The 27,087-nt window shown below is 40.5% G+C and overlaps 1 protein-coding gene across 6 annotated transcripts in view; it reads right to left on the bottom strand.

Annotated features, from left to right (window-relative positions):
• KALRN (kalirin RhoGEF kinase) overlaps positions 1-27,087 on the bottom strand; it is a 662,170-nt gene that overhangs the window by 162,634 nt on the left and 472,449 nt on the right. Inside the window, exon 34 of one of the 6 annotated variants that reach the window (XM_081301760.1) lies at positions 21,244-22,537. The exons of 4 other annotated variants lie outside the window; for them this stretch is intronic. In XM_081301760.1, coding sequence (XP_081157886.1) covers positions 22,475-22,537 — 63 coding nt within the window. In that variant the 3' untranslated portion in view covers positions 21,244-22,474. Of the gene's footprint in view, positions 1-21,243; positions 22,538-27,087 lie in introns of those variants that run through there. One more of the 6 variants, XM_081301761.1, reaches the window with a different exon arrangement.

The following is a 27,087-nucleotide window of genomic DNA, read 5'->3' as shown; positions in this document are numbered from 1 at the left end:
CCCAGCTCTCCTGGACTATTTCTGCAGATTCAGTAAATAAGGGTCATTACTGATATGCAGAATGCAAGCTTCAAAGGGGGAGGTCACATTCAACTTAGAAGAAGATGCAGAAAAAGCCCCTGAGTGGAAAGGTTTATGCTCAGAAGAGCTTAGAGGAGATAAAATCTTTTATGGATGCTTCATGGTTGACAAAATGTTTTCATTTATATCCTTTGTATCATTAGTCTTCACAATTTTCTATTTTTCATATAGGAAACTGAGGCTTAGAGAATTTGGGTAACTCATTCAAAGTCACACAGCTACTAATTTCTGGAATTGAGGACTGAATCACAAACTCTTGTTGCTAAATTCTACTTTTCATTACTTTCACCTGCTAATCAATCAGCTTATTTTACAATGACTACATGTTTTATTAAGCAGGCCAATGGCACTGTCTGACAGATCTGAACCCTCTCCTATGAGAAGCTGCCCTGTTTATACAGCTGACGGGGCATGCCATGGGCAGCAATACCCGCTATGCATAGGTCTAGTCCCTGTACCTGCAGGAGATTGGACTAGATTGGGCATCTGGCCTATGGAAAGCTATCTTAAAGTCCATCAGTGACAAATGACATGGCCTGGGGTAAAAAGATGGGCTGGGCCAATTAATTCCCATCTGTCAAGAATGTGAACTAGAAAATAGCCAGAAAATGACATACTTACTTAGAGTGAGTAAATGTTTTTGTAGGGGTGGGGTGAGGGAGAAAGGGCAGAGGGGCCCCCATGGGCCTTAGGCAATCCAAGGTTCGGAGGTGACAGAAACTCCGAATAAGCAGAGGCAATGAGAAGCAAAGGTATACGGAGAATGTGCAGAGGCTCGGTGGGGGGCAGGAAGAGGCAAGCTTGTGGGGGAACCCCAAGCAAGGGTCCTCTAGGCATTTTGGGTCTAGGAGGATCCTAGGACCCATGCTCCCCGGGGGCCAGACCTACTGTGGCTACAAGCACTCAATTTCTATGAGATTCCATCTTGCTCATCAATTCCTGGTAATCTTCACCCCTAACTCGAGCTATCTTGGGAGAGCTCTTTCCCTGGCAACTAAATGAATTTAACTAAAGCTGGCATGGCTGATGTAAAATTTCAAAAAACCAAACTGGGCAGTTATGAAATTCCAACGCTCATAGGGTTTTCTAAGGCAAAGTGCGGACACAAGAAGACATTGTGGACTCTGACAGTGAAGCAACAAAACCACTTCTGACACCAAAGGCTGCTTGTGTTTCACAGTGCTGAGACCCAAAAGGAAGCTGCTCTACTTTCCGCCCCCCCCGCCCCCCCCCCCCGGACCCCATACACAAAGAATTGGCTGTGATGAAGGACTAACCAACTGTTTTGCAGTTTTTAAGAAACTGCTCCAAATGGTGCTAAAGGGGTGACAGTCCAGGGTAATCAAAAGGCCATTTAAAACACATATCAATCCTAAACTCTGCAGGGGTCTAACTGGCACACAGGGGACCAGCTTGTGAACCCCCAAAGTGTCATCTGTGATACACATAAACCAGAGCCTCACGGAAGGCTGCAATTTGCTAAATGGTATCCCCTGAGTGGCCCCTGATCTGCAAAAAATTGACCTTCATAGCACCAGGGCAGAGAGAGACTGGGTCAAGAGTTCCAGACTTAAAGTGAAGGCCCTGGATCGGATCCCCAGCTCTCAGCTTGGACAAGCAATTTCTGAGCCACAATAGGGCTGGACTAAAAGACCTTCAAGGTCCATTTGTGTTCTAAAATTTTCTGTATGTGTGATTTAGTCTTACACACCCATGCACAAAACTAGTTCTTCCACTAGCCATGCACTCTAGACACAAGGTAACTATATATCACAATGTCTAAAAAATCACAAATGAACCAAAATTCAGGATACATGGTTTGGCTCTAGGAGAGATTTTTTTAAAAGCAGAATTGCTCCATTAAATACTGTATGTGGAGACCTAAGCACACAGCAACCCACGTATTTACTCTTCTAAAAGAGCCTAACTAGGTTACTAAAAAATCAAAGGAAGTTTTTTCATTTCTTATCTTATGTACCCTTAAAATAAGATCAAATGTATAAAAATGTATACAACTTTTACTCTTGCTATTTTCTCCCTTCCTTCCTTTGAAAAGTATCTGGAAACCCTGGATTGTCTAGCTTCTTTCTTGCAGGTCTTGTATAAAATCAAACCTGGCCATATCCTCTTCCTTATGCAGTACCTTGCTGCACGCTGGGGAAAGTATCTGTGTTCCCCTCCAGCCTGTCTTTGGGCCTCAGCCCTGCTGCCCGCTGGGGCCTCTGGCCCTGGTGGGTCTCAGGGAGAGCGATGGTTAGATGGCGGGAAAGTTATTCATGTAATTATTGTAGGTTCATCATTCCTAATGAAACATCATTTGATGTTATAAAGCTTCCAGCCTTTTTCTACTGCTTAGTTGGTGGAGGATTGGGAACTCTGTGGTCTATTTACCTCAGAGAATCAATGCATTTTGGAGAGATCTATCAGTGCCCAGAAAGCACAGAGAGCCTGATGCAAGAGAGAGGTTTGCGCTGCATTTTAATATCACTGAAACAGAGTGGTAAGTAGATTTTTTTTTTCCTAAAACCATTTTAGAATATTTCCTAAAATCCCCATCTGACTGCTTCCCCTGGCTCCTCTTTATCCGGCAGGCTAGGATCACACCCCCACAGGCCCATCTTTTTTGGCAGTGACGTGCCCAGTCATCAGGACCCACACAGACCTTAGTGGTGCTTTTAAAGGGACTCCACCAGTCCCTAAATGGCAGCAGAGTAGGAAAAGTGGGGGTAGCACTGGGCTAAGAGTCAAGAGTCTTGGAAGCCATCTGGTTGTGTCCCTAAGTGGATGGTGAACTTGGGCAAGCCACTGGGTCTTTCTGGACTATTTCCTCATCTATAAAATCAGGAAAAAGACACCTAAAAGCATCCTTCACCTCTAATTTGGTGTTCTGATCCACAGCCTGCTCCTGGAAGAATCCCATAGTGGAGATGCTGAGGACTTGGAGTGTCAGTGGGGAGATGGGCTGCTCCAGCTACTCTGAGCTCTGTGGCCTCTGGGGACCCCACAGTTTGCTCTGCTACAGAGGGTATCATCTAGAAAGGTATCTTACCCAAAGCTTCATGTTTATCTTTAATTTTATAAGGCCCTTTTGAAAGAAGGGGGGGTGGAATTCTCCTGTTCCATTAGACAGCATCTCTTAATTCTTGCTCAAATTTCTCTTACTAAAAGTTTCTTTACATAAAAGTATCTTCTTTACTTTTAGCGCTACTGTGCCCTGCAATATTCAGCATTGCTTTAAGAATTTATCCCACATAAGCTGGGCATGGTGGTTCATGCCTGTAATCCTGGCTACTTGGAAGCTAAGGCAGGAGGATTGCAAGTTCAGGGCCAGCCTCAGCAACTTGGTGAGAGCTTATCTAAAAATAAAATAGAAGGTCTGTGGATATAGCTCAGTGGTAGAGTACCCCTGGGTTAAATCCCTAGGTTAAAAAAAAGCGGTGGGGGAGGGCAGGGGAGACCTTATCCCAAATGTTTGCCAATTTATCCATAATTCACATGCATATCCTTTTCCTCAGACCCCAACTACTACCCAGAGATCATCTCCTGTTAACCACTCAACTATGTGATAACAGCTCTCCTCTCGTCCCATAACTTGCTCTTGCAATCCCCCATCCCCCACCCCTCTCTCTCTCTCTCATACACACACACACACACACACACACACACACACACACACACACTGCTGCTATTCAATGTCACTGTCCTTGCTTCCTATATCAAGATCACTCAAAATCACCCCCTACTACCCTGTGGTGAAAGAAGGCAGTGGAGAGAGAGCCCATGTGCATTTTCCATATTATTATACTTGTTTTGGTCAAAAGCAAAAACCCTAACCCAACACACTTGCCTTTTTGCTCTTGCTGTCACAGAATGTGAAGACAAATTCACTTCCAACACTTTCACAGGGACTTTAAGTTTTCTCATGACTCCTTTGCTTCCTGTTTGATTCCTTGTCACATGATCCTCTTCTAAACCGTTTGCCTTCTTTACAAACCAACAACACCTCATCAATAGTAGTCTTGCTCACTCCTTTCTGAGGAAACAGAAGTCCTAAAATGTTCACCTTCTCCTGTCCCTACTCCACCTGGAAGCAGGTCCACATCCCAGAGCATATGCTTGAAGGCCTGGAGGAGCCAATCTTTCAAACAACTCGTCTGCTACCCAGACTGATCCTGCATTCCAAATCACATCTGCACTTGCTGATTCCCATAACATTCAACATCTCCCCAACTCTTTGACTTTTCTTATGATGTTTTCTTGGTCTGGAATAGGCTCTGCCTTCCCTTTCCAAACCACACTTCTGGAACCTTCTGGAAATCCTTTCCCACTTTCTCAGCTCCAATGCATCCTCATGCATGGATCCCTTCGAAACAGCCTCTGCCTAGACCATAGCCACCAGCAGGTCCAAGCAATTTCTCCCTCTGGCTTCATGATAGCCAAATGCTATTTACAGCTCCACTACAGAACTCTTTTTCCTTGGATGATATTTGTTTATGTTCCTGTGTCTTTCATTGAATTGAAAGTATCTTAATAGCAGAGCCTACATGGTTTAATATTTTTTTCTCTTATAGATTTTCAATAATTGGTGATTGAAACTTGCTTAAGTGCATGGAAAGTTCTGTACTTTGCTTCATAATTTGTTTGAAATGTCTACAGCTCCTGCTTCCTTCATCTGGACTCTCCTATGTGTAATTTTTAGATTTTATATCTTTGTGTTTTAATTAAACTCTCTCAATTTCCTTTTGGAAATAGGTATTGCATATTTTTAATTTATTTTATTGGCTTACAGCTTTGGACTTTTCATTGTGCCATCATTAATTTTGAGAAAAATGTCTCATAATTCTTTAAAAAAATTGATCTGTTTTAAAATGTACTTTAAATGTTAAGAGGAGAAAAGTCAACTTTCCTTTATGATATATAGAATGAATTAGTTCTGAGTCTCAAGGATACCTTTGCTATATACATGAATGCTCTTTCGTAAAAAATGAGTATAAATCATAGAGAAAGAAATTAAAATAAAATATGTATATAATTAGTATATAATATATAATGGATTATTACTAGTTCTTTTTCTGATAACAAGAGATAGTATGGCAAAGACTTCCAGGTTACTCCCAAAGTCCATCTTGCCTTTATTTCTTAGCAATAAAGACTCATTTTTGGGGGGGTGGGGTGGGGCAAATTGCTGCCAAGTAAAAGACTACATTTCCCAGGTTCCCTTGCAGTAATTGTAGCCATATTATCAAGCTTTGGCCAATGGGATGTAGTGGAACAACTATTCTTCTTCATGTGGGGATGATGCTACTTCTTCCCTTTTGCCCAATCTGTTCCCTGGAATAGCACTTGTCTTGAACTATGAGAATTTTACTACACCCCAGGAGTGGTAGAGGAATAAGCTAGAAAGAGCCTGGGTACCTGATGATTTTGTGGATCCTCTTTACCTGTCCTAGACTACATAGTTTCAGGTAACTTTTAGATGAGAGGAAAATAAATTTCTCTCCATTTAAGCTAGTGTCATTTGGGGCTTAGCTCTTACATTAGCCAAGCCTTTTAAATCCTAAATAATAAAGATGATAAGATCTTATGAATGTATATAGGAGAGGGCAGGAAATGCTTTTTAAATTCCATTTTAAAAAATTCTAATCAGGGGCTGGGGTTGTGACTCAGTGGTAATGCACTTACCTCGCCCCTTGTGGGGCATAGAAATGAATAAATGAAGAGAAGGTATTGTGCCCATGTACAACTAAAAATATTTTTTAAAATTCCAATCAGAACAGAAAAGCTAATTCAAAGGCAGCTTGGATCAAAGAATCGCACCTCATTGACAAAAGAAAAAGGGAGGGGAATGCCATGGAGTGAATTGAAAGCTTGGCAGGAGCAGTGCCTGAGACATAGCTGACCCAAAACCCAGGTGATCAGACAGAGTGAAACAGACTGGGTAAGTTTTCACATCAGGACACACTGTAGCATTCTGAAAAAAAATTCAGGTACTCCTGGTATAAAAAGATCCTAGAGATTCTCTAAAAGAAAATATTGGAAATAAGCTATTACTCAGCCTAAGAAGTAAATATGAGACAGTGGAGAGTGACCAATAACGACTAAGATTTTGTGAAGATTTCGTGAACACAATCTTTTTTTTTTTTTCAAATTTGTTTTGTTTTGGGGCTGGGGTTGTAGCTCAGCAATAGAGCACTCTCCTAGCATGTGTGAGGCACTGGGTTCCATCCTCAGCACCACATTAAAAAAATATATATATAAAAATAAAGGCAAGTGTTCAACAACAACTTAAAAAATTAAAATTATTTGCTTTGTTTTATATATTTTAATGTTTATGATTTTAATGTTCATGAGAGTGTTTATAAATGTATAGCATTTAAGAAAATCTTCATATGAAATATTCCCATACCCACCTAATTGGCTGTATAATCATGTACTGATTTTTTAAATTTTTAATTTAAATTCCTGGAGAGACTTTTGCTGTCATTATTCCACTTGTTAAAAGTCCCTATAGTCCCCTGACAGGAGCTACAAAAATTGCAGGAAAAGTGCCAATAGGGGATAATTAGCCTCTACAGGGCTGGTCTGGAAACTCTAAACCTATTAAGTAGTGATAAATATCAATCAACTCAGTTGTTCTTTCTTTCTTTCTTTTCTTCTTTCCTTTCTTTCTTTCTAAAATCATATTTATTTTAGAGTGCTGGATATTGAACTCAGGGTCTTGCAAGTGCTAAGCATGCATCCTATCACTGAACCACACCCTTAGTCCAATGAACTCAGCTTTAATCCAAAAAACAGAAGCCCTGACTTCCATCAGTCTTCTCCTATAGCTAGCTTTTCTTTACTGGGTGAAAACACTTATTTTCATGTTTCCCCTAATGCAAAACTTCTGGAGGATTCTTCTCCTTTGGCTGTTCACATAGTCAGCAGTCAATTGCACCCAACATTACTTGTGTGTATTTTTATCTTGCCAGAAAATCCTCTGTCCAGAACCCGGCTGCTCTGTGTTCTTCCTTGATGAACTTCAATCCTGTAGCCTGTGATCCCTCACCCACCTGTGTGAATACAGCCCTGGGAACCACCCTCAGGGAATGCTCAGTCTTTGCACACTCACCAGCACACTAAGCGTAAGCTCAACACCTTTCCCATCCTGCTGTGGTTCTGACCTGCCCCATGGTCCAGTTCCATAAGTTCCAACCCTGGGAGCCTCTTGATCATTTATTTTGGTCTCTATCACTCTCATTTCAGAACCTTAGCTCATTCATGTCAACACTGCATATTTTTTCCTTATTGTTCTTTTCTTGTTTTAAAAATTTTTTTTGGCATAGCATACCCTAATTCTAGGTAGCAATTTTTATATTATTTCTATTGGAATAAGAAATGTACCACACATAATAAAAATTTATAGAATGAGATCTTAAAATGACTATATTTTATCCAACATTGGAATTTTGGTATCAGCTCTCTTGTGGTTAATATTTGCTTGGTGAAATTTTGTTTTCTATAATATTGCTTTAAACTTCCATCTCTCCTATACAGTATATACCTCAGTTGTGATTAAAATATCTCATTGAAAAGTGTTTGTATTTTAATTAATGTATTGTCTATACTTGTATTTGTTGTGATTACCTATATACTTAGGCTTATTTCTGTCATTTTTTGTTTGTATTTTCTATTAGTAAGTTCTCTTTGCTTCTCCTCTGCCTCTGTTGGATTGATCAAGATTACTTTATTCTTCTTATTTCCCCTCTGTGAGTACTAAAATTATGCATTCTATTTTTTATTCTTCTAGTGGCTATCCTCATATTTTCTAACATATTCATTTATATTTTCTAACAAAATCAAAGTTAATTCCCACTTTTAGCTTGTTCACAAATCAGATGAGGATCTCAGTTTGTTTACTCTCTATTTTATTTTAAATAGTTATTTTTTTCTTTCTTATCACTGTACTCAATATTACATTATATTTACCACAATATTCTACCATTTCCTGTACTCACTGTATCTTCTTGCATCTACTTCTTCTCTCCTGGGTTCAATTTTTTTTTTTTTGAAGCAAGGATTTAGAGCACTAAAATGTCTTAGTTCTGGTATGTCTGAAAATATCTGTATTTTACTCTCATTATTAAATTAGAGTTCAGCAGGGCAGAGAATTCTAGGTCACAAAGATTTTATATTGGAACATTAATATTCTTATTTCATCTCAGTCTCTAAGGTGGAGACTATATGTATATTTCATTTTTAATAGTTTCTACTACTAATCCTTCAAGTATACTTCTCTTATTCTCTTGCAACATTTAATTTACCCTTAGTTCCATGCAGTTTTTAAAATTTTAATCTCAAGCATTGTAGTTTTCAACATGGACCTTTTAAAATACCTTCCATATCTCTATTCAGCGTTTTGAATGTATGGAGCACTGGAACTCTTTTTATGTTCATGCCTGCTAATTCTAACATCTGTGTCAATTCTGGGTCAGTTTCAATTTATCAGTTTTCCCCTTCATTACAGGTCATATTTTCCTGCTTCTTTGCATGCATTGTAATTTTTACTAGATGCTAGACATTGTGAATTTTACCTTAGTGGATACTATATATTTTTGTATTCTTGTAACCATACTTGAACTTTGTCCTGTGATACAGTTAAATTATCTTGAAATCATTTGACCCTATAAGTCTTGTAGGCAGAACTAGAGCCATGTTCACATCAGGGTTTATTATTTTCTACTGCTAAAGTGAGACATTTCTATGTACTCTGGTGCCCCACGTATATGAGAATTTTTGTTTTGTTTTTTTTGTCTTGCTAATGGGAATAGGAACTATACTCTTCTGGAAATCTGGAAACTCAAAATAGTATGCTGGTCTTTTTGTAGGGCTTGCTTTGATGTATTTTGCTCACTATCTCTATGGTATCACTCTGATATCTGATGTCCAGTGTCTTAACAATTATTGTTTCTTATATTGTGCCCATTTTAGAAAAATATTGTGGGCAGGGAAGTCAATCTGATCCTTGCTTCTCTGTCCTGGTCAGAAGGAGAAGCCTCACATCTTCCCTCCCAACTGTAACTTCGTCTCCTTCCCGTTGGCTTATTCAGGTGCTCATACAGGTTGAGCATCTCTAGAAATACTCAATGCTTCAAAATCTGAAAAGTTTTCCGCACCAACATAATATTCAAAGAGCTTTGGAGTTCAGATTTCAGAATTAAGGACACTTAACTGGTGAAGTCTATGTAAATATCTCCACGACCATCAAAAAAAAAAAAAAAAAGAAAAAGAAAAAGAAAGAAAGAAAGAAAGAAAGAAAGAAAAGAAAAAAAAAACAACTCCCCAAATCTGTAACACTTCTGTTTCCAAGCATTTTGAATAAGAGACACTCAATCTGTATTTTGACGTTTCTTTAACCCTACAGGGATCTCTAGTTCTGGGAGCCCTTTACTTTCTCTAAATCTGTCAATCCTCTCCCTTCTTATATATCTTAATGCTATGACCTATTACTTCAGTAATGTTCTTGCAATGTCCTAGACTCCCCTGTCTTGTCTGCTCATTTAATCCAGCTGATTACATTGAAGATGCTCAATACACTCTTTAATGAATGTATGAATAAATGAATGCAAAAAAGGAACATATATTTAGTTAATTTCTAAGAGCCTCTTTGCCTATATTTCAAAGCTAAACAATTTTTAAAAATTAAAGTTTTATAATACTGACATATCTTTCATTAGTATAGATAATAATTATATATAAAGTTAGGTAATCCTTTATATATAATTTTTTTTTCCAATTTTACCTTACTTAGAATGTGTATTTATCAATTTTCCCCAGTAAAAACCATGGATCTACAGGTTACAACTAAGTCATTAACAGAAAAATATAATGTTTAAACAAAAAGGAAATTTAGAGAGAACCTGTAAAACTTTCCAGTTTTACAGATGAGAAAATAGGTTTTGAGAAAATAAATGATTTGGTGAAAATATTTTTCAAAGTTCAAATAGTTTTTCAATGGCAGAATTGGGATTGAAACCAAAATTCCTGATTCTAACACAGTGTTTTTGCACACCACTGCCTAGATCTGTTTGTGTTCAGTACTCTGTATGTGCAGACAATTTGTGCTTTCCACTAGAACTTGACCTGGCTTCCCAGTGATGCCATTAACTCATCAATGATGGAGCAATCCTGTTATTTCTAGAGCAAGGCCATGTAATCTGACAGCATGAATTACAACAGGAGCAGCATAGCATTTGGTTATGTCCTTACACTTAGGTTAAACATCCTTTGAAACATAGGTCAGTAACTTTGCTATAGGAGATTCAGTAAGTTCATATCCCTACTGTGTAGCATCTAATGTGTAGAATCTTAGGCTAATAATAATAACTCTGCAGATTAATACATGGATAGTATAATAAATTCAGCTGAGATACAGAAAATATTATACCCTAAAAATTTGTTCCCTAAATATGGAAAAAGTTGCAAGATGAATGAGAAACTTTCTTATCTGACCAGACAATAACATTAGTCTGAACCACTACATATAGGACCTAATATTCATGGTTAGTAGAGATTGGAACAGTAGGGGTAAGAGAAAACAATACTAAATGTGAATGTCACTTCAATGTACAAGTTTGAAATTCACACACACACACATATGTGCACACATGTGTGTGTGCACATGCACACACATCTGTTGAGCTGAGCCAAAATTTGAATTCCTGTTTGAATTAAGAGCCAAAATGTAAATACTGAGTTGGAGCCAAATGTACACAATTTGCAAATATGACTTGGGCTAAGGTGGTCATTCTGATGTTTACCCAATGTTCCCAGCTCTGCACCTTCTAAATACATAACTCCATAGTTTTTCCGTTTCCTTGTGATTGAAAGGGCTATGTGATCCGTTCTAGTCACTGATGTTAAGTCACCTGGAGCATTTAATTGTGAGTGAGTGTAAGAATCTTCAGAATCTTCTTTCTATCTGGGATGGCAATTGGCAACTTTAAAAATTGGTCCATCAGCCCAAGTCCCCAATTGTCTACAATGAACAGAGCCCCTGAGTGAAACTTTATGAACATGTGACATTAGCAAGAAATAAGTCCTGGGTTGGGGTTGGGGCTCAGTGGTAGTGCACTTGCCTAGCATGTGTGAGGCACTGGGTTCGATTCCTAGCACCGCATATAAATAAATGAATAAAATAAAGGTCCTCCTTAGGGGCTGGGGATGTGGCTCAAGTGGTAGCACACTCGCCTGGCATGTGTGCGGCCCGGGTTCGAACCTCAGCACCACATACAAACAAAGATGTTGTGTTTGCCCGCTGAGAATTAAAATAAATAAATATTAAAAAAATAAAGGTCCTTCAACATCTAAAGAAAAAAAAAGAAATAAGTCCTTATTGTTTTAAGTCACCACAATTTTAGAGTTGTTTATTATCACAGCCTAACCTAGCTTATCCTGGCAGATACATGTGCTCTGAATCTCTTCTCTAGATGAGTCTTGGGGACGAGTATTGGTGGAGATCCAAAAACATTGAAAGAATGACAAGAAACGATACAGCTAAGAAAGGGTGGGAGATGAAATGGACCCATACTAAGGTACAAGGTATATACTAAGGTATAAGGTGTGATTTTGGAAGACTTAGTGGATTTTATTGTTGTTGCTGTTACTACTACTGCCATAATTATTAGTATTAGCATTTAAAAAATAATCTGAAGATTATTGCCATTGTGTGTAATGACTCATCCTTGATGGTGCATAGAGATACAGAGGGAAGAGAGATCATTCTAGTATTTAGACCACTCTGGTTAATGCAATAGCTATTCTTATCCTACCTAGTGTAAGTTTATTCATCTGAGTATTTATATTTTCTATCTCCCAATGGACTACACAATTCTTCTAGTTAATTATATATTTTACATTTTTTGGTGTACTTTTTGGGACAGTCCTGAAGCACAATAAAATCAAACTAAAGGCCAGCTTCACTTTCTATCAGGGAACTGGCATCAGAATCCACTGTTGACCATCTCTTGGGCTGACTCACAATAGATGGATCAATTCTCATCTTTTCATCTCTTGCAGCTTCCGGAATATTTAATGAAAATCATGAGCATGGGGGTGGGGTACAGCAGAGAGGATAAGTGCATTTTCAATCAACAATGTCTTTGGAACTTAGGTTGGCAATCGACTCAGTGAAGCAAACCAAATGAGAGACATTTTTCAAAGGTGACTTCTCATAACAGTTGTTTAGTTTTTTTTTTTGGGGGGGGCGGGGGACATGTGCTCTGTTGGGTTGATTTTCCTGTTCATTGCTCCTGGCCTCTGGTGCTTTTATTTCTTAAATTTTCTCATTTTCTATTCTTAATTAGAAATAATCCATAGAACCTCAGAAGTCAAGAATATATTTTAAAACTCATGGATGGGTAATAGAAATACAATGTGTTGAGAGAAGGAGCTGGAACTTCAGAGAATTCTTTGAATTGTCACTGACACAACCATACTGTAGTTTTGCACACCTGAATGTGCACCTGGGTATCCACTCTCTGCTTGGTCCTTTGATTATGGATCCTTTGATGACAATGTCTTTGCTAGGTTTTCAATTGCCTTTCCTATTTACCTGTCCTGGCTCTTCATCCTAGATTTTAGCTTTACACATCAGATCATGTATCAAATGTGTCTTCTACTCTTATATTATCTGGAATTCAAGGAGCATAATACTTGCTCTTGCAAGGTAGGACATTATTCTGTAGAACTCCTTCTTACACTTCAGTGGTGCAACAGAGGCACTTACCTACTGATTGGACTAAAGATGGAGAATATACCTCTCTGTATTTATTCACACTAAAGAGTCAATGTATACTATGCAATTGCACTTACTGTGTATCAAGCACTAATATAGGCATTGGGGATATAAGAGTGAAAAAAGGAGACAAAACTGCTCTCATAAAACTTAAGTGGTAGCAATCATCAATCTGATTACTGGCATAATTTGACATGGATCCTATAAGACTACTCTCATTCTTCAACCAAGTAATGATTGACCTCTGCATGTAAGTTTAAAAGTTTTTGTGTTTCACAGATGAGGTCTGAGTCATGTTCAAAATTAAATTTTTATCAGGATAAACTAAAAAAAAAAAAAAGGTAGCATATTAGGTATGGTTAGAAAAATCCCTGCTGAGCACATGAAAATAGAAAATAACCAAATGTCACATTCAATTTCTCACAGCCACAAGAAGAATGTGATTTTTGTTGCCATTATACAACTTGAATCTGGTACCGGACCTGAACTGAGATGAACTTGCCCCATGCAGCCCTTAACTGGAGAGGCTAACCAATGTCATACCCCTCCTGGCAGAAAACTCTCTGGTCTTAGTCTTGCAATGTGTCTTGCTAGATTCAGGGCTTAGTACTAGATGGGACCTATCACACCATGAATGGGAGCAAGTCTGTACGTTCTGCTACCCTGAGCTCCCCGAGTCATTTGGCTCCAACCTCAAAATCTTGTCTCATGGGCATAAACTGATATATCTGGGAGGAAAAAGCCAGATTCTCCTTAACTCCCAAGCCTGTTGCACATAATGAGTTCTAAGTGGGGTTTGGGTAGAAGAAGTGGAAAAACTACACTTATACCACAACTGGGAAGGAGTAAGCCATTTTCCTGCTGTCAGGGACTCTAATATAGATTGAGAATATCTATTACTTGAGCCCAAGGAACAGATTCTATATGAATTATGATCCCACAACTCTAGCATGAATTCCTGCACCTCTTTACCAGGTCTCCTGGGACCCTGTCCTCTTTGTGATAAAGCAAAACAGGACATTCTCTGTCTCTGTTCTGGTGACTGGGGTGGGTCTCTGAGCCGGCATCGTTGGAAACTCTGTTTTCTGCTGTGGTTGAAACTTTTATCAAGCTAGCCTGCAGGGGCCCTGCAGTCTACTGGGAGTTAAGGGATATAACCAAAAGGAATATTTTAAACCTACTAAGGACAAAACAAATACTTTATCACACTGTGGTGCCCTTCTGAGCTTCTAGAGATATATGACTGGTATATTCCATGAACTCTTGGTTCCCATATTCATAGAGAATGTGAACCAAAACTTGATTTATTTTCAATGATCTCATGTGAACTTAAACGAGATGGAAGCCACACCTTAGGTGAGGTCCTCAACACTCTGGATGGAATCCAGGTTCCTTTCACCTGGTGGAGGCTGGGAGAGCAGTCTGAAGTTCCCACTTGACTTCCAGGGCACATTCTTGGGCACTGTCTTGTCTCCAATGGAGTCTGAAGGCTAGAGAGAGGCCATCTTACCACCGAGCTCTTGCCTGCTCCTAGATTCCCCATCTCTCTTTTGTGGTACTGAAAATCAAATCCAGGCCTTGAGCATGCTAGGCAAGTTCTCCACACTGAGTTACACCCCAACACTCCTAGATAAAACTGTTTTTCCCTAAGTCTTCACGCTTTGTGTGTGTGTGGGAATAATAATGAAGAGAGATTTCTAAAACCTTGTGTGTGCTTCTAGAAAAACCCTCATCTCTTTCTCTCCTCCAACACCCGCAGCCTCCTTACCAACTATCCACCTTGAGACCATCTGGACTAATTTCATTATCCCTGGTCCCTGATTGTGTCAGTCACCAGAATTCGGGTCTTCCCTCCACCCCTTGTCTTCTCCACCACACTTCCTACCTCAATTTTCAGCTGTATTTTTATCTACAATATGTGTCTCCACCTGACATTTTACATATTTTGCCTAGTCATAGTCCCACCAGAGTGTCAGTATCATGAGGGAAGGGATTCTTATCTTTTTTTTTTTTAGGGGATGTTTTTGCTACTAGAATAATACCTGGCATATGGTAGGTACTATTTAATAACTATTTGTTGGATGAATAAATGAATGAACAAATTAGATACCCAGTACTTCTTGAGAATCACTAAATATTAACAAAACTCATTAACTTTTTTTTATGGACAAATGACCCCCTCATGTTAGCCATTCCCATAGTCTCTTAATAATTGTGGGACTCTCCAGAATCCGTCATTATACTACTTTGAGCATAATCCTTGACACTCCTCCTTTGAGTCTTTTACCAAAGAGACTGTATCCAATGTCATATTGGTGTTCTCCTCTCTCAGCCTTTCATACTCCCCCCTCCACCACTCCCAGTATATTCTTTTATTAAATATTTAATCCAGAAGAAATCAATTACCTAGATTTATAAGGTCTGTGGCATGATAGAAAACTGGCTGTGGGGATGGCCAAAGTGTTCACATTTGCAACACCATTGTACAATACATTGGGCTGATAACTGTCTCACTTTAATTTCTGAACTACTCACTGCTCAGACACCAGAAATGCTGGTTTGATGCCATCTCTTAGATCTATGTACCTGTCTGTCTAGTCCCATAAGCAGTCTTGCTAGATCATTAAAGTGGGATGCCATCCCTTTTTTTCTGCAACACCAACCAATCACTTGTAAGCTGTAAGGTCCCCCTCTATAATGACCTATTTTATCACCAAGCCTGCCCATGTAGCCTTGCAAAGTGGACACACAGTACCTAGACCATCTGTGACTGCCTGGTTTTGAGGCTTATGACCTACAGCTCTCTAACTATTTTGTTGATTGGACAGTTCCAGAAATACTAAAGAATAAAGCAATATGTCAAGATCTTCAATACCAAAGGAGAACATAGGAAGAGTCTGAGAAGGATAAAACCTTCCATTTCAATTGCTCATTTCTAATTGGCAGTGGAGAAAATCAACTGTATAAATCTGTTTTATCACCAGGTTACTCCTTTCAGGGTCAAGATGCTTGCTCACGCAAGTCCTCATGAATCTATGAGACACCAGAGCAACATGTAGACTGCCATATGTGTACGCAACACTCAGAGTGGGTGCCACACTAATGAAAGCTAAACTCTAATTCTATATCAACTGTTTCAATCTCCACCCACCCAGGTACATCCCTTTGCCCTGATGCATGCCCTAACCACCATCCAGAAGGACCCAGAAGAACCCAAAACTCCACATTATGTTCAGATACAAGGACTCTTAAAAGGTCACCATTGACAGGCAACAGAATCCTTGGACATCCTTACAAATAGAGAAACACTCTTTATTTGACCATCCCAGAAAGGCAGATGGCATAGAAAATCCCTCCCCTCTTAGTGCTATTTCTGACCCACTGAATTCTATCTGTGGCTTCTAATGACCACAATTATGTACAGTGGGCATGGCTGGATTGTCATGCATGCCACTGGAGCATCTTTGATGGACACTAATGAGCTGGGAGACAGCACTCACACTGCAGAGACTCCCCCCAAGGTAGGACAGGTTTGCAGAACTGGTGGAGACTGGTTTTAAACGACAGATGCATGAACCAGCTGCATATCTTCCCTAACTCCCTGACTTGAGATTCCACTGGTCATAAAGCCCAGTCTAAAGAAGAGCAGTGTCAGAGGCCAGGCAGGCCCTTGAGCTTCTGAGACCATGAAAGCAGCTACATTTGGATGGCCCAATGTCAACAGAAGGAAGAGATGTTAGTGCTCACCAGAATGATAACCTTACCCTTCACTTCTGGCTGCACACTGAGTTTTCTAAACTTGACTAGATTATGAATTTGGAATGGATCTAAAGGACTTACTTCTTCAGTAAGTCTTTTTGATGCCTCTCCTGTGCACATGTAGTTGTGTACACATACCACACGTGCACACACAAATCTGCCCCTGTTCTTGGATGATGGTCTGAGACCCCTCCCATGGACACGCTGGCACCACCTGCCCTAGTTCACTCCTCTGCATTTCACGCACTCTCCTCCAGCCCAACCTGTTTTCTAACACGCTCAGTCCCTGTGCCACAGCTGGCAAGAAATATTTTTTAAAAGGAATGCTTGTTTCCACAGCACATTTTGGAGGCTAAAGCCCAGCAAACACACATTCACACTGGATCTTTCATCAATATGGAGTTTCTAATCACCAAGCCCTGTGACCCATATATATTCAACTCTCCGAGGCCCTGTGTGGAATAGCTACAGCAGATGGTAAGTCCTAGACTGTTCCCTGCTTACCGCACTCGTGGGCTGCTGACACAACTCTCTGCAGGTGCCCACAGCTCCAGGCTAGTGTTCCTTCCTCACCCCACCTTTCTCTCCCCCAGCATATTTTCTTTCCTACTGGTATCTCTACATTAAAGCTGAAATAACTCATCGATTATTCTCGGTTGGGCATACTGTGAGTACAGAGAATGAAAGTAGCAAGCAGCTCCTGTGGGACTATCACCCTCATCTAGAATATACCTGTTGATTATTCTATGGGATTTAGAGAATGACTCTATCATATGCTCTGTTCTTTGAGGATAGGATCATCTCTAACCCATTTTTATAGGCTGTTTAGTGGCTCTTATGGGGTATGATATATAATAAGTGCTTAATAAATGGTTACTGAATAAATGAGTGGTCCCAGTGGCCATATGGGAGGAAGAAGATGTAAGAATATCAGTGAGCTGGGGGACAGATGAGGGAAATTCTAGGAATTAAACTTCTAAAACCTTGGGCTCCTGGATGGTCAAAGGCCATATGGAAGTTAAAGAGAGACATCTCCTCCTGACCCACAGGGTTATCGTATATGAGATTCAATGGGACACTCCACTCTCTCACCACCTGTCAGTGCAAAAGTGGAGAAAATGACCAGAAGGCAAAGTACCGGGATTTTATCCTTTGCTTCCTTTTTGGAGGAAAAAGGGGAGAGAATGATAGATTTTAATACCTGAGAATATGATTTATCAGCCATCAGATTTAACAAAATTGACTCTCATTTTGCTGTGTGCCTTCAGTGAAACAGAAAACTTTCAATTATCTCTACTAATGGAATGGAAGTAATGGTACATGTAATCAAAATGCCATTTCTCTTTGACTTGGGAAAGTATTATGTGTGCTTTTCCCCCAGCAGGTTTGCTTTGATAATAATTAGTTCTAGCTTGGGTTAATAATAAAATGCTTTAGCATTTTCTCTGTATAATACCCGGTAGGAGAAGAGGAAAAATGTGTTTTGGGCAGAGGAAACTCATGCAAGGCTGAAACTTCCCATGGTCATGGATACCTTACTTGTGGCAAGTGGGGTTCTGAACAGAACAAAAGGCAAAGTATGACTATATGTTCTGGATCTTAATGACCCAGGGTTGATGCCCTAGGACAATGCTGTTGCTGGTTATGAAGAGGGCTAAGGGAGGCAGAACACTGGACTAGGGGGAGGAGACTATGGTTCTTATACTTGATAGCCCAAGGGAGCCGCATAGTCCCTTTGCATCTCAACTCTCTTATCTGTGAAATGTAATCATGACATCTGTTCTGTCTACCTAATAGTTTAACTGGTTGGGAGGTAGTAGGCAGAGGGCTTGTGAAAGTATTCAGTTATAAAAATGCAAAGCGTTGGCAGATGAGCAATGACACACTCTCAGCACTTCCTTTTCTGGCCTGAACTCCTCAATACTTGGAGTCTTGGGCTGTGGCTTTTGAAACTTATTCTATTAAAAAATTTGTTCCATTCCTTGAGGATTCTGCTTTTTGAGAACAGCTACTTGGATAATGTCTATGCATCCCAATCAATGAGCACATTCTTTCTCAGGTGATAGTTTCATTTTAACAGGAACTTTCTAGTTATAATTACTTAGTCTTTCTCAAAGTGTGGTCCCTGAACCAGCAGACTCAGTATTACCTGTGAATTTGTTAGAAATGTAAATCTGTGTGTCCAACCCAGTCCTGATGAATTGCAAACTCTGGAGTGAGGCCCAACAATATGTTTTGACAAGCTCTCTAGTTGATTCTGATGTATATCCACCTTAGGGAACCACCGCTGTATCCCAGAGGAGAAAAATGAAAGGTAGAAATTGGGCACTGGGACGTGCCATAGGAGTTGGCTTGGGGACTTCTCAAATCACACTATACAGCAGGCTATTTAGAGCTGGTCTCAAAGTGACATGTTAAACCATGTTAAATTCACTGTCACACTTATAAAAGGGAATATATTTATAATAGATTCATTCACATATTATACATAATACATATAGGTATGCATTTTTATGTGTATGTGTTGTGTATATAAAGATGACTCGGTACATCATTTTCTCAGGTCTTTCTCCTAACTGCCTTTACTTAAAAATGCATCCTGAACTCTAACATGCCCCACCTTTCTTCCTTATTTTTCTTTGCAGCATTTATCCCCTTCTAATATGCTGTGTGATTTACTTATTTACTCTATTTATTGTCTGTTTCTTCAAGCGAGAAGATATGCTCCCTGAGGACATTGTGTCTTGTTCACTGCTGTGTCCCTAGCTCTGAGAACTGTGTCCTGGCATTGAGTATGCACTCAATATATATTTGTTGAATTAATGAGAATGAGCAACTGCTGGATCTGGAAGATGGGAAAATACTGGGGTTGGACCAAAACACTAAAGCACCTGTATGCCTCCTTAACAAGCAATGTCACTTAACAGGGGAACCTTGCCTTTCTCTCTTTTCCTGCTTTGGGCTCTGAGATAAGTCTGCAAACAAGTCTTTGGTCAGTATCATCCTCGGGGATTTAGTTTACTGTACTGTTTATCATTTCAAAATGTACTCTCTTGGTTTTGCTACAAGCAGGGATAGTGTCTTGATTGATTGATATATTGGTTGGGGTCAAGGGGTAGCCTATAGCCATATGATCTTAGGCATACTGCTTGAGCAAACAGTATCTCTGGATCTCAACTTCATCTCAAAGATCTCAAGATCCCTTCCAATTGTTATTATATATTAATTTGTGTGTTACTTGATTAATGTCTGTCTCCTTTACTGGTGAGCTCCATGAGAACAGGGTCTGTTGGCTCATTTACTTCAAAATTCCCAGCATTTGATGAATACATGCTGAGCAAACAAATCCCTATGGAAACCAACTGGTGATTTCAGCCTCATCAGGCTGTGCTCTTCACAACAAAGTCCAAGGTACCGGGATGTACGTTGCAAAGATCTCGGCCTGATAAAGCTCTTCACTCACACAGGGAAGAGCAGGAGGCTGGTCTGCACCCTGAGGGCACAGAGAAGCTGCATAGCTCACTGATATGGACAGTGGTGGGAGGTGTGCAAGGGCAAGCCTGGGCACCTGGGCCACCAGCCTGGTGGTTTGGAAAAGCATGAATTTGAGGATGACAGATGTGATCTGCTATATTCTAGCTTCAAGTTATTTACTTCTCCTCAGCCTCTTTATTTGGAAAATGAAGACAACACCACCTGCCTTTTTGGACAGTTGTGAAAAATAGGAGGAGTTTATCAAGTGCCTTCCTAGCATCTGGCGTGAGAAAGGTGCTCAGGAAATAGAAGCCTCCATGTCTGGTTCCGCGTTCCATCCTACATTTATGAAATCTTCAGGCCACAAGGTTTCTAATAACACCTTCTTTACCAAAGAATTGACCTGAGTTTCTTAGCTCATGGGAGTTCCCTTGTGGGTCTTGGCTGAAGGGATATATGGATTGGGGTCAAAGTGCTTCTCAAAATATCTACTTTTGGAAATATGTCAGTTTGGCTAATGAGATTTGTAAACTTGCAATGGCTTGATATCAAAAAGATCCAATTTTGAAAACAAAAATTCATAATTATTTGAAGGTGCTGAAACCTATCACTGCACAGAACAAATTTGAGCTTGGCCCTCTCTTTCTGGCTGCCTGACTCTCCTCAAACCTTGCTTCCTCTCTGCCTCCCTGGCAGAGTGAATTCTACTCCAGTTCCTGCCCTATCCCCTTGGCTTCCCCGCCCCCCACCCCACACTCATCTACATATGATCATCTTTGTTCTGGAAAACAAATTCTGTTGCTAGGCAACTGGAAGACAAAATCACTGTGGTTGATATGATCCTTATTAGTGACTGCGATTGCAGTGGTGCCGCCATCATGCCAGACACATGCTCAATGCATCTGTCCCCAGCTTGACAGATCTTTCCGGAAAGTGGGATGGGGTAGATTCTTGGCAGAGATTAAAGGCCTCAGCACTCAACAGAAAGTATTTTATAAATCACTGTATATCAAGAGCCTGCTTTAGAATCATTTTATTAGAACACATTCAAGAAAGTGACATACGGGAAAAAAAAAGACAGCAGCAATTCTCGGTCATGCAAATGCCCGTGTTAAGGTTCTCCATTGGATTTATATTCAAGTACAAAGACAATCCTTTCCTGAGCCAGGTGCAATTCCAGAGAATGACACTTTGCATTGAGAGCACGTATCCTTCGCAAAGTTCAGAACACTGAACAAGTCACAGCCTCACAATAAGATTGTGAGATACATGAAGTGTAAACTTTTAAGGACCCTTTACCCTGCCCTCCCCCATCACCCAGCCTGGGAAGGGAGCCCAACTTCAGGACCTCTTAGAAACAAGATTTAGTCTATTGAAAATAAAGCAGTGGGCCTTAAAAAAAAGGTTATAAAATGAGTGTATATATATGAAATGAACTCATCTCTGCCTCTTGGATTGGTGTGGGGTTTCTGTGAAACTCTGTTAGGGGTTGGGGTTCTCTCTCTTGAGTGTCATGGAAGACTTTAAAAAAAAATTTATTATGAAAAATTGCAAACACATACAAAAGTGGGAAGAATGGTATCATGAACCCATCATCTAGTTTTGACGATTATTAACATGTGGCCATTTTGTTTCATTTACATCTTCTCACACTTCCCACCCACCCCCCAAACAGGTATCCTGAAGAAAATGAAGGCTGGAGGGTGGTCTCTGCCCTAGAGCCCTCAGAAGGGAGCGAGGGACGGAGGAGCCAGAAAACATGACCAAATCTGGGGATGTTGAAGCAAGTAGCAATCTGGTTGGGGAAGTGGCTGCTGGCAACGTTTGGGAAAGGCTATAGTTAAACCCTGCCTTGTCTCCCATAAACCATCTCCGCTTCCTCCCTTGTTCTCATGACATGGGGGAGGCAAGCTAGATTAGAATGATGTTTTACCAAATTGGGAGCCACTGTTCATAGAAAAGTTCCACCTAGAGAAAAACTCCAGAGACAAGTGTGTCCCTCTAGTTAACCTGTCCATTCATGCTGCAGACCTTGGGCAGCAAGGACCTGGGGGTACCTGGTGGTCAGAGTGGGAGTTGGGGAAGGGCATTGGGCCATGGGGCCTCTCACAGGTCCCTACTGCCCCACCATTTTAGGATTTGGAGAGAAGCTCAGCAACCTCAAATTGCACCCAGTAGAGAAGCAGGGAAGCCCGAAGGGTGACCCCATGGCCCAGGTGGGCAGATTTTGCTTGGATCTTGTTGCCCTCTGAGCAAAGGCTGCACCCCACACCAGCCCTGCCAGAGCAGTCTCAAGAGAGGTGGGTGATTGGAGTTCTTGGTGGGAGGTCCCAACGGCGCCACGGCTAACCCGGTGAGCTGCAGGGACAAGTCCCAGGCTGCGCGCTAAACGTAAGTGGAGAAAGGATCTCCAGGTCCCAGGTGCCACCGAGGAACAAGGTTGCCATCCTGTTAAGAAAAGGGCTGGGCTCTGTGATTTGCATATAACTTTGCAAAAATCTGCATGAGATCCCATAGCCCTTTATAGAAAACAGAGTTAAATCATCAATGAAACCTGTGTATTTCTAGTAACTCAGTGCACACAATGCAAGCTGGATACACCCAATCATTCTTTCCAAAGAGGACATGGAGGAAGCAGAGCACTATATAAGTCATTCCTTGGTCTGAATGTTCAGAAGCCAACCAGGCCCAGGATCCAGCTGAGGATCACTGGTTGGCTACTTTTGCTAACTTTGTCAGAATTCAAATCTATACGCTTTCAACACTTAGATCCCTGTAGACCAGTCCTGCAGTGGCTTTCCAACATCCCAGACACACAAGTGGGAGTAGAGCCAGGAATAGTATAAATAGGAATATGTTAAAGAAGAACCCTAGAGGTAGTGATCAGTAGTGTTTATTTTCATACCCTTTTTACTAGGTTTTCTTGTTTAAACTCTCTTAGGGCCCTATGCCCTGCCAACAAGTCTTGGTATAATTTTCAATTGGAGGAAAGAAACAGAAAAGTTGACCCATAGATGTAGTAGATATATATAGCAGTAATGGACATATAATTCATGGTTTCAAGTGTGGCTAGGGCCCATGACATGTGGCAATCTATAATTTTTCTATGACAGGTGGTTAGTTTTGGCAGACTACAAGCTGGATGAGGGAGTGAATTACTGAGTGGGCAGGTGAGCAAGTGGGGACACTATGCTGGAGATATAACTTCCATGTTCCAGGGTGGTTTACACCATCTCTACTGAGCCTTCTACAGAATGAATGTTTCTCTGCAAAAATGACCCGTCAAAGAAAGTCAACTTCTAGTACCACTGGAGGAGAGAAATATTCTAAATAGTAATGGCTCTTAGCCAAGAGAAAAGTTCAGAATAAATTGGAGTATGATATCATATTTGACCAAGGCTCAGCTCTATCATATTTGACTGGGGCTCAATGCTATCATATTTGCTATATAGAAATGAGAAAATCAATTTGAAATTCTCTCAGTAAGAACTCCATCCAGGCAAAAACTGTTCATTATGTTAGAGAAAACACTTCAGCATCAAGTGGAATTGTAGTTACCCTGAGATTTGAGAAAGGTAGGGGAAACTTAGGGCTCAGAAGGGAGATGAGATTCTGAAGAAAGCCAGGAGCTGTACACATAAATGTGTGACGTAACTCATGGCCAAGGAACTTGTGTGCCCACTGAGGTCACTTACACTAGGGGGAAAAGGGCTTCACAATTTTAAACCATATTTTCCTTTGCAAATGTCACACTAACATGAACATGGGAGGTGGCATTCACTATCTCTTATACCAAAATTTGCTGTCATTCCCAGGTTAGTTTATAAATGTGCTGTAATATCTGTAGAATTTATGTGAATGTCAGAATTTAATAATTTTATAAATATTGAATGATAGTCTGCTTTTCATATAGTAATTAAAATTCTGAAAGAGAAAATTAAAAAAAATATTTTTGTCTTCTCAGTAGTTGAACATTTACTGAGTGCTTACCATGTGCCAGGCAAAGTGCTGAGTGTATACATGTATCATTTCACATCATCTGCTTTACAACCATTTTGCAGGCTGGGGCCTAGAGAGTTCCTGCCCAGGATCACACAAATGGCAAGTGCATTGGGAGGGTAGTGGGATCTGAATCGAGATTTGATTGACTTTAAAACTGTCCTTAACCTCTGCTGTATGTTACCTCTTCTAAAGGAGAATCCATCTGCTAAACCTTTGTGCATCTGTATAATGGTTGATTCTAAAGGTCTTTAAAAGTATCCATCATATAAAGATCTTCCTGATGCCTTAGGACCTAACTCAAAGTGATTTTGGTCACTTTATTATTCATATTCGTTAGGTTTTATAGAATATTTCTTATATCCTTTGAAACCTCAAGTTGTGATTGTCTCTGTGTACATGCAATCTAATGATGGTTGATGTATGAAACACCCAAGAAATACCCCCATTTAGGTAAACTGAAAATTTGTTCCTTGAAAACCTGAAAAAGCACATATATATTTACAAAGCTGGTACTTTAAAATAATAGTTAATACCAATGCATAGCTTTTAACTTTAAAAATGACAGCCATTCATAACCTCATTGAGATGACTTTAAAAATCTGGCTTAAGGCAAGGAACTGGTAGAAAAACTTTAACTGGTAGAACTTGTAGAAGTTTAAGTAGAAATGTGAAAAAGAGACAATTACATTTTTTTAAAAAAAACTTTCCAATGATCTTTCTTATTTAGAAAACAGCTCTCAGTTTAGAATTCACACATTCAATCACTCTATATTGGCTTTGTTTTGTAGGACAGCATAAAGCCTGGGATCAGCTTTTTGAAATATTTTCTTGGTAATTCTAATGGTCACCTGGGTTGGAATTCGGTGCAGACACCTTTGTCCCAGCTACTCCACCCACAGAAAATCTGGTTTCTGCATATATAACTCAGCACAAGCTGCCCAGAAGCACTCATCTTTGGCATTTTCACAAGGGGTAAGAATCAGGGAGGACCACTTTATAAGATAGTGGCTTTTATTAACCAGACCTCAGCATTCTTTTGGGGGAGCTTTTTTGAGACTCCCCCATTTCCCCCTACTTTTACTTAACATATTGTAGGCCCTGTCCTATCAATAGCTTCTTATAATAGAACTTCCTAAACTGTATAGAGATGGTCTGCAGTCACCGGGTGTATGGGAGACACCATTAGAGGTCCAGCAAGTTAAAATTAGTCACAAATCAGGAACATATTTATTATGTGATAGAGTTATACTCTTTTTTGTTCCACAAAGAATTTGAGGCAGCTACTTTGCAACAGACTTTTAAGTGGCTCTTCGATTGACTGTTTCCAATATTTCATTCTCATAGAGAAAACCACTGAGGCAGGGATGTGCCTGAACTGCTACTCCTGTTGCTAAGTAATGATAAGCAGCCTCCGCTAAATCCCTGACTCCTCTTGCTCCCCAGGCACAAAAGACAGTGAACAACTGATACATATACACAGGACATGGGCTGGTCTTGGTTTTTAAATTTAGGAATGTTTCATTCAGGTGGGGAAAATGAGAGAATTTATACTATTTGGGCCAAAAATGTTACACTGTATGTTTCTGCCTGATTGATACAATGGTGTTCTTTATAGGGCTTCGCTGGTGGAAGGCAGTGAGCATAGAAGACCTTAGTAACACCAGGGCTCAAGTCCAGCTCTGCATCTTCTGGTTGTGTGACCCTGGGTAAGTTATTCACCTCTATGAGGTATAATATCCCATAAAATCTGCCATCTGCAAAATGAGGAAAATGATACCTACCTTGAAGAATTGTTGGGAGGATCAAGAGCAAACTCAAAATGTCAACCTCACGTTAGGGGTTCAGTCAGAAAGGCAGCTGCTGTCAAGCATGCTCTGGATGGCTCCTGCAGGAAGCCCGTGTGTTCTCTCTGCCTGCCCAATTTCACCAGTGACTATTCAGGAAAAGGACTGTATATCTCCCTTTAGCTGAGGAGGGGAGTTTGTCTTTGGTGGGGACTTTGTATGCTCTATGTTCCTCCATTACACACAGAGAACTCTGCAAATACCATATTAACTGGCTTAGAGTTAATATCTACATCTCCAAACATCTCCACCTCTAACCAGAACCCAGATGGGAATGTCTCCTTGATCAGAATTAAAAATGAGATACACGGAAGCAGAAATATTGAACGGAGCATAAAGAGAAGACATCGACACTGTGAAACATTTTCAGATCAGCTCGTCCAAGGACTGATGGTTTTGACTGGATGTTTGTTCTTTCATGCATCCTGCTCTGCCTGAAGTTCTCCTTCGGGATCTAGACATGACTGCTGCTTACCCTGACACCCCCGGTCCTCCCTGCCCAGGGCTCTTCATCCTGCTTCCTGTGAGGAAGGGGAGGGTAAGGAGTGACTGGCTGAGCAGCTCAGTGAGAAGTAGGAAGGCCTCAGAGGGGTGCAGAGAGACATCCCCCCATTAAGCTGCTCTCTAGCAACAGGCCAGGCACTCCCACCTCCACAACACCCCTCAAGAAAGCAGCCTCAGCCAGTAATATTCAGTCTCCCTGTTTTTCCCTTTCTATTTCTCCCTCTGCTCAGGGAACCCTCTGAAGATCTCTGGACCTATGCAGCATGGGAGAGATATCCTTGAAAATATTTGTTCCATGTAACTTTTTTGTTCCAAATTTGAAAGGTTAGAAACAGCCTCTTTATTGAGAAGCATTCCCTCTGTCCTTAGGCTGTGGTTGAGGAGGAAGGGGTGGGGAGGGATGTCTTGGCCTCACAATGAGCTGCCTCCTACTCGAAACCCTACTGCCTAGCGGGTGGTAACTGAGTTCCCTACCAAGGTCCACTGTGCCTCCTGACCTAGGCTCCAATGTCCCTACCCAGGTCACTCTGCAAACTTCCTTTTCTGGACTAACTGGGGCTAGAATCAGATATCCCATGGCATATCTTTTTATAATATCTCTTCATAAACTTGAAAGTGCTTTTCAGATGTCCTCTCACCTTTCCCATA

This window comes from Spermophilus citellus, assembly GCF_964194105.1.
Source record: "Spermophilus citellus genome assembly, chromosome: 7".
In the NCBI taxonomy this organism is placed as follows: domain Eukaryota; kingdom Metazoa; phylum Chordata; class Mammalia; order Rodentia; family Sciuridae; genus Spermophilus; species Spermophilus citellus.
This window is presented reverse-complemented; position numbering and strand designations above follow the sequence as displayed.